Raw genomic sequence first — 16,053 nt, 5'->3', positions numbered from 1 at the left:
ATAAATCCCAAAATGCCATTGGCCTTCTTGGCAACAAGGGCACACTGCTGACTCATATCCAGCTTCTCGTCCACTGTCACCCCTAGGTCCTTTTCCGCAGAACTGCTGCCTAGCCATTCAGTCCCTAGTCTGTAGCTGTGCATTGAGTTCTTCCGTCCTAAGTGCAGGACCCTGCACTTATCCTTATTGAACCTCATCAGATTTCTTTTGGCCCAATCCTCCAATTTGTCTAGGTCCCTCTGTATCCTATCCCTGCCCTCCAGCGTATCTACCACTCCTCCCAGTTTAGTATCATCCGCAAATTTGCTGAGGGTGCAATCCACACCATCCTCCAGATCATTTATGAAGATATTGAACAAAACCAGCCCCAGGACCGACCCCTGGGGCACTCCACTTGACACCGGCTGCCAACTAGACATGGAGCCATTGATCACTACCCGTTGAGCCCGACAGTCTAGCCAACTTTCTACCCACCTTATAGTGCATTCATCCAGCCCATACTTCTTTAACTTGCTGACAAGAATACTGTGGGAGACCGTGTCAAAAGCTTTGCTAAAGTCAAGAAACAATACATCCCCTGCTTTCCCTTCATCCACAGAACCAGTTATCTCATCATAGAAGGCGATTAGATTAGTCAGGCATGACTTGCCCTTTGTGAATCCATGCTGACTGTTCCTGATCACTTTCCTCTCATGTAAGTGCTTCAGGATTGATTCCTTGAGGACCTGCTCCATGATTTTTCTGGGGACTGAGGTGAGGCTGACCGGCCTGTAGTTCCCAGGATCCTCCTCCTTCCCTTTTTTAAAGATTGGCACTACATTAGCCTTTTTCCAGTCATCCGGGACTTCCCCCGATCACCATGAGTTTTCAAAGATAATGGCCAATGGCTCTGCAATCACATCCGCCAATTCCTTTAGCACTCTCGATGCAACTCGTCCGGCCTCAGTTTCTGTAATGGAAACTGAGGGAGTCTATGGTACAGAGCGAATTCTCTCTCTCTAGGTAGAATTCTGGGTGTGAGGGTGTCCCCCATACACATTAGTACGTGTTTGTGTATCGCATAGCACACGTAACGCAGACCAGTGTAACGCCACCCCACGATGAAACGAAACGACGGAGCCAGACCGATTGGTGCCCCCTTTCCCCGTTGAAACCCTCACTGAAATCCACCCCTTCCACCCTGTCCCTCCAATCTCGCCCTGCCCCCCACCTCCCCACCCCCCAGATGTCCCCCAAGCAGGGTCAGCCATGCTGCGTTTCTGCCTCCAGACCAAGAAGGCCATGCACATCATCCTGAGCGACCTCCACCCGGACGACTGCTTCAACATCATCACCTTCTCCGACACCGTCCACGTGTGGAAGGCCGGGCGCTCCATCCCGGCCACGGCCCACAATGTCCGCATCGCCAAGGACTACGTCCACAGGATGGAAGCTGATGGATGTGAGTCACTGCGGGGGGGCTCCTGCAGCTGGGGCTCCTGCCCCGCTCCCCACAGTGCCCCCTAGGAGTTCCCCCCCCCACAGCCAGGGCTCCTGCCCCACTCCCCACAGGATGCAGAAATTGTACTGTATTAGAAATTATCATAACACAGTGGAGCACAAATCAGTAGAAGGAGTGGGGTTGGGTGGGCTAGAGGGGTGTCGGGGTGGGGGAGGGCTGGGAGCCAGGACTCCTGGCTTCTCTCCCTGGATCTGGGAGAGGAATGGGGTCTAGTGCGGGGTTCTCAAACTTAATTTTACCACCACTCTCTTCTGACAACAAAAATTACTGCACGACCCTAGGAGGGGGGACCAAACCCTGAGTCTACCCAAGCCCCCCCACTCTGGGCATGGGGGCCAAAGCCCGAGCTCCCCCACCCTGATGCCCTGATGACCCCATTCAAAGGGGGGGGCGTGACCCACTTTGGGATCCCAACTCACAGTTTGAAAACCACTGGTCTAGTGCTTAGAGCAGGGGGGCTGGGAGCCAGGATTCCTGAGTTCTCTCTATGGCTCTGGGAGGGGGATGGTGTCTAGTGGTTAGAGCAGAGGAGGCTGGGAGCCAGGACCCCGGGTTCTCTCCCCGACTTGGGGAGTGGGGTTCAGTACAAGGCTGCAAATCCAGATCCTTCTGCCTTTTTCCTCCTCAGGGACCGACATCAACAAAGCCCTGTTGGAGGCCGCCTCGGTGCTGATCCAGAGCCCGCCGGAGCCATCCCCCCGGCAGATCCCACTGCTCATCTTCCTGACGGACGGGGAGCCCACGGTGGGCGTGACCTCAGGCACTCGCATCCTGGCCAATGCCCGGCAGGCGCTGGGCGGCTCCGTCTCCCTGTTTGGCCTGGCCTTTGGGGACGATGCTGACTATGGGCTGCTGCGGCGCCTGGCGCTGGAGAACCGGGGCATTGCCCGGCGCATCTACGAGGACGCCGATGCCGCCCTGCAGCTCGCCGGCTTCTACGACGAGATCGCTAGCCCGCTGCTGTCCGACGTGGCCCTCTCCTACCGCGACGGCGCAGACCTCACCCGCACGCTCTTCCCCCACTACTTCCGGGGCGCTGAGCTGGTGGTGGCCGGACGGCTGGCCCCGGGGGCCACTGAGCTGCAGGTCCAGGCTGCAGGCCATGGGCACGTCGGGCCGCTGAGCCTGGAGAACGATATCTCGGCCAACGCCACGGAGGCCGCCCCGTTCGGCTGCTCTCCAGACCTGGGGCAGATCGGGCAATTCGTCCAGCGCCTCTGGGCCTACTTCACCATCCAGGAGCAGCTCCAGGCCCGGTTCCACTCCAACGACACTGCTGCGCGCCGGCTGCTCACTGAAAAGGCCACCAACCTCTCGCTGAAGTATAACTTTGTCACGCCCGTCACCTCACTGGTGGTGGTCAAGCCAGAAGAGGAGGAGGAGGAGAGTGCCACGGCTCGGGCCACGCCAGGGGCTCCTGTTACACCCCTGGCCACCATGGTGGCCCACCGTGCCAGCAAAGCTTCCAGAGTCAGGCCCGCTCTGGGGGCCACATCCACCTCGCTGCCTGGGAGTGGCACCAAAGCTGCCGCAGACCTCCCCAACCTAGCCAGAGCCGTGCCCGTCCCAGGAGCACCTGCCACGTCCCAGGGCGCCTCCAAACTAGCCCGAGCCACACCGGCACCTGGCACGGCCACGGCCACGCCAGCTCCTCCCACAGCCCACGGTGTCACCAAGGCAGCCAGAGCCACACCCGGAAAAACACCCAAAGCTGGGAACCCCAGGGCCACAGCTCATCTGCCGCCGAGCCCAGGATCAGCCACGGCACCCCCTTCCGGCCAGCAGGAGACGCCCCCGCAACCGGCCACCAAGCGCCAGCCACATCTCAGAACAGAGAGGGCCCCCTTCTCGTGGGGCACAGCGGCTCCCACGGTCCGGACTATCACAGACGCCTGGACTGGCAACAGCACGGCTGCCCCCCACCACAGGGCGGAGTCTGAGGGCTCCCGGGGCACGCCGGCCGCCGTGGGATCCATCCCACCTGCCACCGACCTCAGCCAGTGGCTGCTGCTGTTGCCGCCAGCAGAGTCAGAACTGCTGTCGGCAAAGGACACGGCCGAGGAATCCGTGGAGTCCCGCCACCCGCCGGCCGTGTACAGCTTTGTGGTGGCCAAAGGAGAGAAGGGTGGGGATCCCATCCCCCCCAGCCCATGCTCCCCATGCCGCCCACCTCTCCCGTGGCCGGGATCCCTCCCCGACTCCCCCCTGGCCTGTGCTCCTCATGCTGCCCCCTCCTTACCCACCGGGATCTCAGCCTGATCCCCCCCGGCCTGTGCTCCCCCGCCGCCTGCCTCCCCGACTGCCGGGATCCCCCCTCCCAGAATTGCATGGATGTTCATTCTGTCTCTCTCTCCCTACAGGTGTCCTGGATTATGAAGACTACTCAGGTAACACCACAACCAGGCCAACGCGCTCTCTCCTGGGTGGGGTAGCCAGGCAGGTTGTGGGGAGGGGTCTACCAGCACGCTGGCCCTTAAGGGAAATCCCACTCGGCCTAGCTCTTTAAGACCAGGAGTTCTGGAAGTTGTAGTTCCTGGGGGCTGTGAGCAAGGCCTGCTGAGAACTGGGCAGGTCCTTTTCCCTGCCACACACAGCTGCACTGAAGCCTGAAGGGGCAAGGCAGGGATTAAGGGGTGGGGCACTGAGATGACACCCCAACCCTCCAGGACATCACTTAGCAATTGGTTCAGGCTCTCTGCAGACTCAGGCAGGCACTGGTCCCATTTTCCACCTTTGCTCCCCAACCATGAGAGCTAGAAACTGAATATTTTTAAAAACTGACCGCTGACATTCTGCAGCCACTATGAGTGGGCTGGAGCCAGGGTCGGGGGCATGGTGCCAGCATCCAGCCTCTCATGCTAAGCGAGTCAGCTTTGCCATTGACTGCCAGATGGCCTCACACCCCCACCCTGACTCTGCCTTTCCCTTCCAGACCTGTCAGAGAAACAGGACGGTGACACAGGTATGTTTCAGGTCTGGGCCTGGGTGAGGGCAGGGGGAGACTTGGCAGTTTCCTGTTGGCTCTCAGCCGCTGCCCGTCATGGTCGCTCTGGGCTCTGCCAGGCCTGGCCAGCGGGTGCCCATGGTGCTTTGGAGAGAGAAGAGGATGCCCAAGGATCGGGGTGGGGGGGAAAGCTCCATCACCCAACTGGCTGTAACCCTCTCTTCTTCCCCCGCCCTTAGATGGCATGGCAGACCTGGCTGGTGCCAGATTCTTCACTTTCTCCTCCTCAGGTAAGGCTGCCCAGACACCCAGGTGATGTTTGGGGGAGGAGGCAGCCTGGTTCCCCCCCTTACTCCACCCCTTGTTCTACCTTGCAGTGGATGGAGACCCTCACTTCGTGGCACGACTGCCCGGCTCCGCTGAGACGCTGTGCTTTACGCTGGATGGGCACCCAGGAGACGTGCTCCAGCTGGTGACAGACCCCCCCAGCGGTGAGACCCCCACCCCGCAGCTCAGCGCCCCGGGGAGGGGAGCGGGGCTGGTGGTTAGAGCAGGGGGGCTGGGAGCCAGGACGTCTGGGTTCTCTCCCCGGCTCTGAGGTCGAGCGGGGGGGATCCAGGAGGAGGTCCCGGGGCAGCCGTGGTGCCATGGGGATGGTGGGCCGAGTGATGGGGAGGAGACGGGGATCCCTGACAGCTCAGTGACCGCAGCGTGGCCTGCGCTCTCTCCCCGCAGGCCTGTCAGTCCACGGCCACCTGGTTGGCGCCCCGCCACGGCCGGGCACGGCGGATCGGCCACGCACCTACTTTGACGCCATCACCGTGCTGGTGGGGCCTCCCCCGCTCCACTACGTGATCACCGTGACGCTCCAGGGCGTGGCGCTGCAGGGGGAGGGGGCCCTGGATCTGCCCTTCGGCCGCCCGGCTTGGGTCAGCCGCCCCGGGCTGGGGGTGCAGGTGGGGCCGGGTGCCAACACGACGCTGCGGCTGGGCGCCGGGCTGGAGTTCGTGGTCCAGCGCCATCGGTACAGCCACCCCAGCCGCCTGCAGAGAGACCACCTGGGCTTCTACGTGCTGGACGGCAGCGGGCTCTCGGCCCAGGCCCACGGGCTGCTGGGTAAGGGGCTCCGGGCCCCCCCTTCCCTGCCCCACTTGTCCGGCTGCCAGGGGGCTCCCCCCATTCACCCTGTGTCCCCTCTTGCCCCCTGCAGGTCAGTTCCAGAACGCGGCCATCCGACTGCAGCCGGGTGCCGGAGAGCAGCCCGCCCGGCTACAGAGGGGCGGGGCCACGGTGCCGGCCACGCGGGTCACCAAGCTGCTGAAGGACTCGCCCCTGCCGGCCCACCAGGCCCCCTGCTGGCTGGTGAAGGGCAGCGACGTGCAGGCCCTGCTGGGCGGGGCCTACGGTGCCTTCGTGGTCCCCCATCCGCTGGAGGCGTGAGGCCAGGGGGCGTGGCCTGGGCAGGGTGGGGGCTGCCCCGTGTCCTGCTGCTGAGACTGACCCCGCAGCCGCCGCCTGGGCCCTGGTCATGGCCACGGCTTGTGGATTTAAGGTGGAATCCTCCCTCTCCCCCCTCCAATCGTGGATTTAAGGTGGAATTGCCCCTCCCCACCTCCAATCGTGGATTTAAGGTGGAATCCTCCTTCCGCCCACCCCTTCGGATCATGGATTTAAGGTGGAATCCTCCTTCTCCCTGTTTCCTGCAGTTTGTGGAGTTCACAGGGAATTCTCCTTCCCCACCACGTGGATTAAAGGTGGAATCCTCCCTACCTGCCATGGACTGTGGATTGAAGGTGGAAGCTCCCCCTGCCCAAAACACTTGCTGAATGAAGGTGGATCCCACCTTCCCATTAATGAACATGAGTCCTTAAATTAAGCTGGATTTCCTTCCCCAGTGCCATGTGGTGATTTAAGGTGGAATGGATACGGGTTTTTGATGTAACGTGGATTTTTCTCCCATGTAATTGTGCGTGATTCATCTGTTCAGCATGGTTCCCCCCATGATATGGGGTGTAGGTCATTTAATTTGTATGGTCAATTCTAACTACAGTTCTATGAGAATCTTGGCTTGAAGGGGGGATTTTCCCAGCTGGGCAGCCCCTTGGCTGAAGGTGGGAGTCTTAGCTGGCAAACAGCTCAGGAGGTTCAGGGGAAAGATCACCATCTGGTGCACACACAGCTGGCAGGGCATTTCCCCATTTCACAGGGCATTTCCCCAGGTGGCCAGCTCACAGATGTAAGGTGGACCCTCCCCTGAGGGCCAGCCTGCAATTTAAGGTGGAATTCCCAAGAAGGCTAAAACACAGATTTAAGGTAGATGGAAGGTCCCTGAGAGAACAGAACAGAACCCCAGCTCCCCTCCCTGAGTGGGGGAGAGAACCCAGGAGTCCTGGCTCCCACCCCCCTTAACGACAAGACCCCACTCTCGTCCCAGAGCAGCAGTGGTCCGCAGGTGCAGCTGGCTCATGCAAACTAATGAGGAGAGACTGGACAGTTTGGGGGGAGGGGCTGGCATCTCCCCTGGACCCCCTCCATGCGCTGAACTCGCTGGCTCCTGCTTAGCTTCATGCCCTCCAGCAGTAAACAAGCCAACGTCCATCCGGGCCACGAGATGGCGCTGAAGCTCCACGGGCCAAGCAGCGAGCGCTTGGCGGCAATCGACCTTGTGACCCAACCCCGCCTCCTGCAAAGGGAGGGGCCAGCCCCTGAGCGCTACGGGGGCCGGCGGGGGAAAGGGAAAAGCTGAGACAGAATGTACCATCTGCGCCAGGAAAAGGGGGGTGGATTCCATAGAGGTCTCAGGGGCCCTGCCCCATGAGAGGGTGTAACCCCAAGTGGCCAGCCCCCCATGAGAAGGGGTGCAACCCCAGTGACCCTATCCCCATGAGGGGTATAGCCCCGCCCTCCAATGTGAAGAGGGTGTGGCCTCAGTGACCCCCCATATGAAGGGGTGTAACCCCATTAGCCCTGCCCCCATAAGTGGTTTAACCCCTCAGGCCCTGCCCCCAATGGGAGGAGCATGACTCCAGTGGCCCCGCCCCAATGAGAAGGGGTGTGACCCCCAGTGGCCCCGCCCCCATAAAGTGTTTAATCCCCAGTGGCCCCACCCACCCCTGACCCTTTCTCCTGACTCTCCCCAGTGGCCTGTCTGCCCCTGCAGCCCCAGCCCCATGGGGCTGCCCCCAGCTCTCCTCCTCATGCTCTGCCTCTACCCTGCCCCCCAGGGCCTGGCTCCCCCAGACCCAGGGCTGCTGGCCCAGGGCCGTGCCCGGCTGCGGGAGGCCCAGATGCTGGCCCAGCACCCGCAGCTGGGGGCCTGCTGGGCGGGGGCCCTGGGCAGGCTGGACGGGGGCTGCCAGCAGCTGGGAGAGGAGCAGCAAAGCCGCATCGCCCTGGCCTTCGCCCACTGCCACCTGCAGAGGTGATGCCCGGACACCTGGGTCCTGACCCCAGCTAGAGGGGCACCTGGGTTCTGTCTCTATGGGGGCGGGGGCTCTGGGACCCGGACACCTGGGTTCTATCGCTGACTATAGAAGGGAAGTGGGGTTAGTAGGCTGGGAGGAGGGGGCTGAGAGCCAGGACACCTGGGTTCTCTCTCTGGCTCTGGGAGGGAAGTGGGTGCTGGTGGGTGAGAGCAGGGGCCTAGGAACCCGGACACCTGATTTCTATCCCCGGGGATGGTAGCCTAGGGGTTCCTGGCTAAGACCCCCGCTGTCCCTTGGCCAGGTCGGGCCGGCCCTTCCCTCGCTGCGAGGCTGGCAGCTCCGTCCGGGCCTGCACCCAGCACATGGACCCTGTGGCCTTCGGGGTCTACACTGAATTCTTCACCCATGCCCACAGCATCTGCTACCTCCTTCGCAGCGAGGCCTGGCAGCAGCAAGCTGAGAGCACCGTGCACAGGTGAGCGGGGGGCGGGGTCCCCTCCAGGGGGCGCTCATTCCCATCTGGCCCCTGGGTGGGAACTGGCTGGCTCGGGGGGTGGGAATGGGACACAGGGCCTTTCCCTTCTAGCGGGTGCTGGCTTCCATCCTGCGCTGAGTTCGCTGAGTCTCTAGCAGGGCAGATGCCCCCCTAGTCCCACCTAGTCAGCCCCCCGATGCTGGCAGAGGCCGGGGTCTGAGCAGAACATGAGGATGTGTCCCCCATTCCCAAAACAAAGGAGAACATTAGGTGGGAGGGGGCTGTTGGGGAGCAGATTGGGAGAGGGGCTATGTGGGGGGAGGGGCTGGGGGGTAGGGGGCTGCATGGGGTGTGGATACAGAGCCTTTCCCTACATCTTTTCCACCAGAGTTGGATGGGAAGGGACTGTGCGGGGGAGCATCTATGGGGCAGGGGCTTTGTGTGTAGCAGGGCCTGGCCTGCACATTTGGGGAGCTGGAGGTGGGCTAGTCTCCAGCCCAGGCCTGCGGACTGTGGAGTTCATCAGTGTCTAGGTCTACATGAGGTCCTGGCTCCAGGAGTCGAGGGATTGCGCCAGAATCTCAGATCTCGGGCAGAAAACACCAGGTACATTTCTAGCTTTCGCGGTTGGGTAGAAAAGCTGCCAAGAGCCTGAGCCCATTGCTCACAGGTGTGACCCGAGCGTGCCGGAAGCTGCCTGAGTCTGCAGAGGGCCTGAGCCCGTTGCTCACAGAGTGGGGCTAATGGGCAGTGCTGTCTGTGTGGATAAGTAGCACACTGCCTGGGTTGGGGGCATGGGGCAGGATCAAGGCCCCGCTTTGGTGCTGACGCCCCTTCCCCCTCCGCCCCCAGGCTGGTAGCCAGTTCGGAGGGCGTAGCTGAGCGGCTGGAAGAGACCAACCAGCTGGCAGAGCAGTCAGCGCGGGCACAAGAGGCCACCCTGCGATCCCAGGAGGAGATCCTCCGCCATGGGGAGCTGCTGAGACAGACACTGCAGGACTCCTCCAGGGGTAACCCCAGTCCCTGGAAGCCAAGATGCCTGGGGTCTCTCCCCAGCTCTGGGAGGGGAGTGGGGTCTAGTGGTTAGAGCGGGGGGGCTGGGAGCCAGGACTCCTGGGTTCTCTCCCCAGCTCTGGGAGAGAAGGGTCTAGTGGGTTAGAGCAGGGGGGGCTGGGAGCCAGGACTCCTGGGTTCTCTGCTGGCTTTGGGAAGCACGGCTGCTGACAGCCCCTGGCTCCCCGCAGGTGTCCGGGAGGCTTTTCGGGACATGCAGGAGGCGGCCGGACGGCAACGCCTGGCCTTTGCCGAGATCGTGAACCGCCTCAGCTTCCTGCACCGCTTCCTGGTGGGGGAGTCCCAAGCCCTGGGCTCCTTCCTCTACCACCTGCTGACCGGCAGCGCCGCCCTGCTGCTCACCTCCAGCCAGCGCACTGCTGGGGCCAGGTAGGGGCAGGGAATGGGGCAGGGCCCTGTCCCCTCTGGGGGGCACCAGCTCCCACCTGGCCCCAGGGCAGGGACTGGCTGGCCAGGGGGGTGAGGAATGGGGCTGGGGCCTGTCCCCTCTAGGGGGCGCCGGCTCCCACCTGGCCCCAGGGCAGGGACTGGCTGGCCAGGGGGGTGGCAAATGGGGTTGGGGCCTGTCCCCTCTTTCCCTTCCCATGATCCCCTATTTCTTCTGCCTGAGGTTGATCCTGCTGGGCCTGGTTGGGGGCAACGTCTACCTGGAGCGTGTGGTCAGTGGACTCGTCTTGGAGAACACTGAGGCCGGCTCCGATCCAACGGTACCGGCCAGGCACCCCCCCGGACACCCCCAGCTGGGGTGACCCCTACTTCAGACCCTCCCCTCCCCCGGGCTCAGCAGTCACTGGGTCTCCAGGACACCTGGGTCCTCTCCCCTGATCTGGGAGGAGAGTGGGGTCAGGTGGGGTGGAGCAGGCGGGGCTGGGAGCCAGGACACCTGGGTTCTCTCCCCGGATCTGGGAGGGGAGTAGGCTCTGGCAGATTAGAGCGGGGGAGCCCGGGCAGTGGGGCGGGGAGCCCGGACGCCAGGGTTCTCTGGGCGGAGAGCGGGGGTCCTCGCTCTGACAGGTCCCCCTCTGCCAGGAGGCCCTTGCCAGCTGGGTGGGGCTATGCCGCAGGCTGTGTGTGGGCGCCGGGCTGGCTGTCCTGGCCTATTGCGTCCTCACTTACCGCGACGTGGCCCAGCAGAGCCGGGAGGTGCTGCGGGGGCTGCAGGAGACCCGGGCCCAGATGCAGCACATCCTGCAGGAGACAGGTATGGGGGCGGGGCTAGAGGGGAGGGAGGGGCTAGAGGAGGAGGGGAATGGGGGACAGTCCCTGTGTGAAAGCAGTGGGCGGAGCTAGTGGAGGGCGGAGCATGACAATATGGGCAGGGCTACAGCTTGGTGGGAGGGGTTAAGTGAGCAAGAAGGTGGAGCTAGGGGAAGAGGGCGGGGGCATATCTGGATGGGCAGGGGCATGTGGGTGAGGCATGGGCTAACCACGCCCCCCTCCCTCATGCAGAACGCCTGCTGGCCCAGCGGGGCCCAGATCCCAGCCAGGACAATGCCGAGTTCGCCGACTCGGGCTTCCCAGAGCCCCTCTCCCGGCCGGAACGAGGAGCCCCCTGGGGTGAGCGACCCACTGTGCTGCAGGTGCTACATGGGTGGGGCTGGGAGCCAGGACTCCTGGGTCCTCTCTCCACTCTGGGAGGGGAGTGGGGTCTGCTGGTTGGAGGAGGGGGGGCTTGGAGCCAGGACTCCTGGGTCCTCTCTCCACTCTGGGAGGGGAGTGGGGTCTGGTGGTTGGAGCAGGGGGGGCTGGGAGCCAGGACTCCTGGGTCCTCTCCCTGGCTCTGGGAGGGGAGCGGCAGGTGGGCCTGTATAGCGCTTGGCACCCCGGGGTCCCCAGGTGGGAGCGAGGAGCCCCCCTAACCCAAACCTCCCTTTCCTGTGGCCAGCGGAGGAGCTCAGCACCAGCAGCCCCAAGAGCCGGAGCCGCTCCCCGGCCCGCCAGCGCACCCGGCCGCAGAGACGCACCAGCCGACGGGACTCGGAGAGACGCAATGTTCCTGTGCCAGTGGACGGGGTGAGTGCGAGTCAGCAGGGTGCAACTTACACCCCCATTCACCCCCCACCAACCAGGATCCAGGCCCCAGCATCACAGACACCCCCCTGAGTCCTGGCTCCCCTGCTCTAATCAGTAGACCCCACTCCCCTCCCAGAGCTGGGGAGAGACCCCAGGAGTCCTGGCCCCCTGCTTTGACCAGCCTGAAATGTCTCTCTTCCCCCAGCTGTGCTGCTATGATCTCCGGCACCGGCCGGCCCTGAGAGACCCCCCCCAAACGCCAGCCACGGTGAAGGGGCCCCTCTGCAGCACCCGAAGGGGAAGACCTCAGTTGCCGGCGGCAGGTGCCATCCTGCTGAGCCCAACCTGGGATCAGACTCCTACTGCGTGAATGTCACCCCAAGCCGGGAGCCAGGACTCCTGGGTTCTCTCCCCAGCCTGGGCAGGTCTGAGTGAGACACGCAGGACAGGGGGAGGCTGCGTGATGTTTTAATGGAGACGGGCCGTGCCGCGCCGCGGCTTTTAGCCGGTAATAAAAGGAGCCTGACAATTCGGTAGCGGCAGCTCTGGTCTTGTCTGTGTGGCCGCCACCGGCCAGGAGCGGCAATCGATCCCGAGGGAGCTGGAGGGCCGGGCTCACGGGGGCCGCCAGCACCGCACCTAGTCGCCTGCTGCCCCGAAGTTCATGGCGGCCGTCAGCGTGGCGGAGAGTTTGCTGGCGATTTTCTCTGCCGGGGGGAAACGAGCTGCAGTGAGAATCCCCCCCGCTCGGTGAGACGCGCGCGCCCCGGCCAGCAGAGAGCACTGCGCGCCGCCCTGCCATGAAACCTACTTCCAGCCTGCCTGGGTGGGAGTGGAAACTGAGGCACAAAGAGACGCGATAGAGCTGGGGATGGAACCCAGGAGTCCTGATTGACTCCTAGCCCTAGCTAAGGGACAACATGGCCTAGAGCACAGGACTCCTGGGTTCTCTCCCTGGCTCTGGGAGGGGAGGAGGACTGGTGGTTAGAGCAGTTGGGAGGAAGCCAGGATCCTTGGGTTCTCTTCCTGGCTCTGCCTTGGACCGTGGCCAAGTCCCCTCTCCCGTGCCTCAGTTTCTCCTTTCTACCATTAATTTCTAGACTAAGCCCTTTGGTCAGGGACCATCCCTTATTGCTCAGTCTGGACGGCATCCTTCCCCAGATGCCCCCACGATGAATCCCCTAAGCACCCCTCCGCCAACCTGCTCTTTTCTGCTGCTTCTTCCGCCTTCTGCTAGCTGCCCGCAGCCCCTGCCCTTGGTGCAGGGGGTCTAGGGCTGAGATCTCCTCCAGGCTGGGGGCTCTGGGAACAGGTCTCTCCACGGCAGTGGCTGCTTTGTTCTTAGCCTTCAGTTCCACTGTCACGGGGCCGAGCTGCAGGGACAAAGCGGAGAGTAAGGCATGAGAGGGTGGCCTGCCAACAGGACAGGCCCAGAATTGGGCAGCTGCCTCATACTCTAATATCTCCGCTTTCAGATAAAAAGAAAATGAAGTTTCTAGCTCAAACGGCTGGGGAGAGAAAGGATCACTACCTGCCTGAGTCTGCAGAGAGCCTGAGCTCATTCCTTGGATGGGGTGGAGCCTATTATGCAAATCAGCTAAGAGAAAGAGTCTCCTGTTGGCACCAAGAGGGGGTGGGTCTTTGAAGCTTCAGCCTCTCTGGAGAATACTTTTGGGATGCCTGTGTGGGCGGAGCCTGTTGTGGGGCTTAGGGGCCATGCTTCTCCCCTCCCTCCATACCTCCAGATCTCTGTCTTCGTCCATGGCTGTTTCTTCCTCTCCCAACGTCTCCTCTTCCTCCATCTCTGACCCTGCCCCGCTAGTGAGACCGGCGGGGGCGAGGCCGATGCCCGCAGGAATCGACGGGAGGTCTGGGCAGGGAACGGACACAGAGAGGGCACCGTAAGCTGATGCTCTGCTTCCCACCCACCCCCAGGGGGAGAAAGTGGTACTGCCCCCCAAAGGCCACATTGCACAGCTGGGAGCCAGGACTCCTGGGTTCTCTCCTGGCTTGAGGGGGGTGGCAGCTGGGAGCCAGGACGCCTGGGTTCTGTCCTGGCCCTGGGAGGGGAGCGGGGCATAGCAGGTTACCAGCCCATGTTCACTACTCACTGGCCAAAGCCTCCTGGTTGCCTTGCTCCAGCGCCTCAAAGTCGAAGGCCTTGCCCATCTCCGTGACTATCTCAGCACTGATGTGGGTGGGCAGCGTGTGGGTCTCTGGGGGGTGCGTGAAATAGCTGATCTTCCCGCTGGGAGGGGAAAGAACGGGGGCTCTGAAAGGGTGCCATTCCCCACAACTCCCGCCAGCCAGTCCCCTGCCCTGGTGCCAGATTAGGGCTGGCACCCCCGCCCCCGTTCCGCCTCTTCCCCACCCACCTCATCCAGTCACTCAGCACAGCTTTGGCTGCCTTCTCGTGATCGGGCACGCCTCCTTTCCTCAGTTTCCCCTTTCTCCGGGCAAGGTGCGCTAGGAACTCCATGACATCCTGGTAAGCCGGCACACCGTAGTGCTGCATGATCTGGGGTGGGGAGCAGCCAGACAAGCCCATCAAACCGCTCCCGGTTCCCCTCAACCTTCCCTCTCCTCCCTCTTCGCTTCCCCGTCCAACCGCGGTCACATCTCCTCTCCGCCTTCCCACGGGCCACCCCCACGCTGGGGCCCCGACCCAGCCACTGCTGGATCCTTCTGCATTCGCAGACTTGACGGCTGTTGCTCAATTGGAGACGAGTCAGAAAAGAGCCACGAGAAAAACCCAAGGGTTAGAAAACCGGCCTGGGAGTGAGAAACTCGAGGAGCTCGGTCTATTTCGCTTAACAGAGAGACGGTTAAGGGGTGACTTGACCCGAGTCTGTCGGTACCCATGTGGGGCACAAAGAGCTAATAACGAGCTATTCAATCTGGTCTAACACGATCCACAGGCTGGAAGCTGAAACTGGACAAATTCAGAGCAGAAACGAGGTGTCAATTCTTAACGGTGAGAGTAAGGAACAACGTTCCAAGCAGCGGGGTGGGTTCTCCATTGCTGGCAGTTTCTCTATCAAGCCGAGAGGTTCTCCGACAAGCTCTGCTCTACGAATTAGTTTGGGGAAGTTTTCTGGCCTGTGTTATATGGAGGGGTCAGATTGGAGGATCACAGTGATGTCTGTTAACCTGATATGGTCTTCTTCTAATGAGCCCTTCCTCCGGAGTTTCTGTTCATCGTTTCATTTCGCTGGCTAGCAAGTCAGAGGGTTGTATCATGCATACTATGATTTATAAAAGGGAAACCTCAGTAACTGAGTTTGACAAACTGAGTGAAACATTCTGATCTTGTCTAATTGACGTTCTTGGTCGGAAAACGGCAGCAGGCTGTCTGGCCGAAAGTTGTCCATGAGAAATCTCTTCCTGGGATAGGTACTTCCGTCCACTGGGAAGAAAGTGTTAGTTTCCTTCCTGGGACAAGGAAAAGAGGGGCTGGGGTTCGAGTCTGAGGAGTCTGGGTTGGAACCAGACATGTTAAGAACTGGCTGGAATCTACACATAAGAACGGAGAAGCTGGAGTTGACAATGGAGGAGCCAACGACCAAGGAAAGAGCCTGCATTGACAATGGAAGACCCAATGACCAATGGACGATCTTGCGTTGACCAACGGAAGACCCTGCGGCCAATGGAAGAGCCAACAACCTGGCCATTAACACTCAACTGTTTGGGAAGCTGACCACATGAGGAGCGCGTTATCGAGGAAGGAGGTGAGAACAGACCCCCGGCGCCAACGGGGAGACAGAATTGCAGGGACCTCTACTCTCCCCCATACGGCCTCTCCCATCGCCCCAAGGACTCTCCACCTGCTCCAGGTGAATACTCCATTTCCCTTGGTCTTCAAAGACCAGCGCTACTTCTCCACATTGCTCCCGAAAAAGCTGGAGGGGGCACAGGGACTGTGGGGAGAAGACGGGGCGCTGGGAGCCCCATTGTCTGCTGTGGCAGGAAAGCGGGAGTCCTGGAGGCTCGAGAATGCTGAATGGGTCCTTTTGGGTCCTGGGCGGGTTGAGTTCAGAGCAGGTGCTTCTTGGGGCCTGTCTCTTGGTGGACGGCGCTGGCCCCACGGTTTGTGGCATCGCCCCATTGAGCACTCCCCCAACCGTCCCCCTAGCAACCGCCCTCCTCCCCTACCTGGCCCTGGGAGCACCGTCTCAAGATGGCGTGGACGGGCGTCACCGGGTCGGCCACCTGCTCCACCTTGAGGCAGCTGCGCAGCACCAGGCCGGCGTCCGTGGCCGCGGACGCCATGACGAGGCCGGGACAGTCCAGGAGCTTGACGTGCCGGTCGAGCTGGACCTCCTGGAGGCACCTGGGCGGGGGGAGAAAGGGGGCATCAGCGGGGGAGCAGGGCCATCCCGCGGGGGCCCGGACCCCCACCCCCGCCGTGGGGCAGGAGGGCTTACTTGGTCACGCCGGGCGTGGCGCCCACACTGCAGGCCCGGCTCCGCTTCAGGCTGTTAATCAGGCTGCTTTTGCCGACATTGGGGAAGCCTGGACCAAGAGCAACAGGGACACGAGTCAGAGAGAGAACCCAGGCAGCCGGGACCCCCGGCTCTAACCACCAGCCCCCACTCCCCTCCCAGAGAACCCAGGAGTCCTG

At 62.1% G+C, this 16,053-nt stretch overlaps 3 protein-coding genes across 7 annotated transcripts in view; 2 read left to right on the top strand and 1 right to left on the bottom strand.

Moving 5' to 3' along the window:
• ITIH6 (inter-alpha-trypsin inhibitor heavy chain family member 6) overlaps nucleotides 1-6,465 on the top strand; it is a 28,768-nt gene extending 22,303 nt beyond the window's left edge. For both annotated transcript variants that reach the window (XM_073321521.1, XM_073321520.1), the window contains 8 exons: nucleotides 1,270-1,441; nucleotides 2,130-3,626; nucleotides 3,862-3,888; nucleotides 4,434-4,463; nucleotides 4,685-4,735; nucleotides 4,823-4,936; nucleotides 5,181-5,561; nucleotides 5,656-6,465. In XM_073321521.1, the coding sequence (XP_073177622.1) occupies nucleotides 1,270-1,441; nucleotides 2,130-3,626; nucleotides 3,862-3,888; nucleotides 4,434-4,463; nucleotides 4,685-4,735; nucleotides 4,823-4,936; nucleotides 5,181-5,561; nucleotides 5,656-5,885 (2,502 nt within the window). In that variant the 3' untranslated portion in view covers nucleotides 5,886-6,465. The remainder of the gene's footprint in view (nucleotides 1-1,269; nucleotides 1,442-2,129; nucleotides 3,627-3,861; nucleotides 3,889-4,433; nucleotides 4,464-4,684; nucleotides 4,736-4,822; nucleotides 4,937-5,180; nucleotides 5,562-5,655) is intronic.
• A 1,052-nt stretch (nucleotides 6,466-7,517) lies between these two features.
• Nucleotides 7,518-11,966, top strand: LOC140901992 (uncharacterized). 3 transcript variants are annotated; one of them, XM_073321540.1, is made up of 9 exons: nucleotides 7,518-7,866; nucleotides 8,286-8,345; nucleotides 9,198-9,355; nucleotides 9,590-9,788; nucleotides 10,030-10,126; nucleotides 10,449-10,620; nucleotides 10,869-10,976; nucleotides 11,305-11,432; nucleotides 11,638-11,966. In XM_073321540.1, the coding sequence occupies exons 1-9, from the start codon at nucleotides 7,616-7,618 to the stop codon at nucleotides 11,800-11,802; spliced, it is 1,338 nt and encodes a 445-aa protein (XP_073177641.1). In that variant the 5' UTR covers nucleotides 7,518-7,615; the 3' UTR covers nucleotides 11,803-11,966. The 3 variants fall into 3 exon arrangements, with proteins under 3 accessions (XP_073177641.1, XP_073177639.1, XP_073177638.1); XM_073321538.1 differs by having other exon boundaries at nucleotides 8,172-8,345; nucleotides 10,554-10,620; XM_073321537.1 differs by having other exon boundaries at nucleotides 8,172-8,345.
• GNL3L (G protein nucleolar 3 like) overlaps nucleotides 11,885-16,053 on the bottom strand; it is an 11,973-nt gene continuing 7,804 nt past the window's right edge. Inside the window, exons 10-16 of one of the 2 annotated variants that reach the window (XM_073321523.1) lie at nucleotides 15,857-15,944; nucleotides 15,585-15,762; nucleotides 13,808-13,950; nucleotides 13,544-13,680; nucleotides 13,172-13,302; nucleotides 12,634-12,805; nucleotides 11,885-12,139 (exon numbers count right to left, since the gene is read on the bottom strand). In XM_073321523.1, coding sequence (XP_073177624.1) covers nucleotides 12,072-12,139; nucleotides 12,634-12,805; nucleotides 13,172-13,302; nucleotides 13,544-13,680; nucleotides 13,808-13,950; nucleotides 15,585-15,762; nucleotides 15,857-15,944 — 917 coding nt within the window. In that variant the 3' untranslated portion in view covers nucleotides 11,885-12,071. Of the gene's footprint in view, nucleotides 12,140-12,633; nucleotides 12,806-13,171; nucleotides 13,303-13,543; nucleotides 13,681-13,807; nucleotides 13,951-15,584; nucleotides 15,763-15,856; nucleotides 15,945-16,053 lie in introns of those variants that run through there. The other variant, XR_012155986.1, reaches the window with a different exon arrangement.

Source organism: Lepidochelys kempii, chromosome 23 (assembly GCF_965140265.1).
Source record: "Lepidochelys kempii isolate rLepKem1 chromosome 23, rLepKem1.hap2, whole genome shotgun sequence".
In the NCBI taxonomy this organism is placed as follows: domain Eukaryota; kingdom Metazoa; phylum Chordata; order Testudines; family Cheloniidae; genus Lepidochelys; species Lepidochelys kempii.
This window is presented reverse-complemented; position numbering and strand designations above follow the sequence as displayed.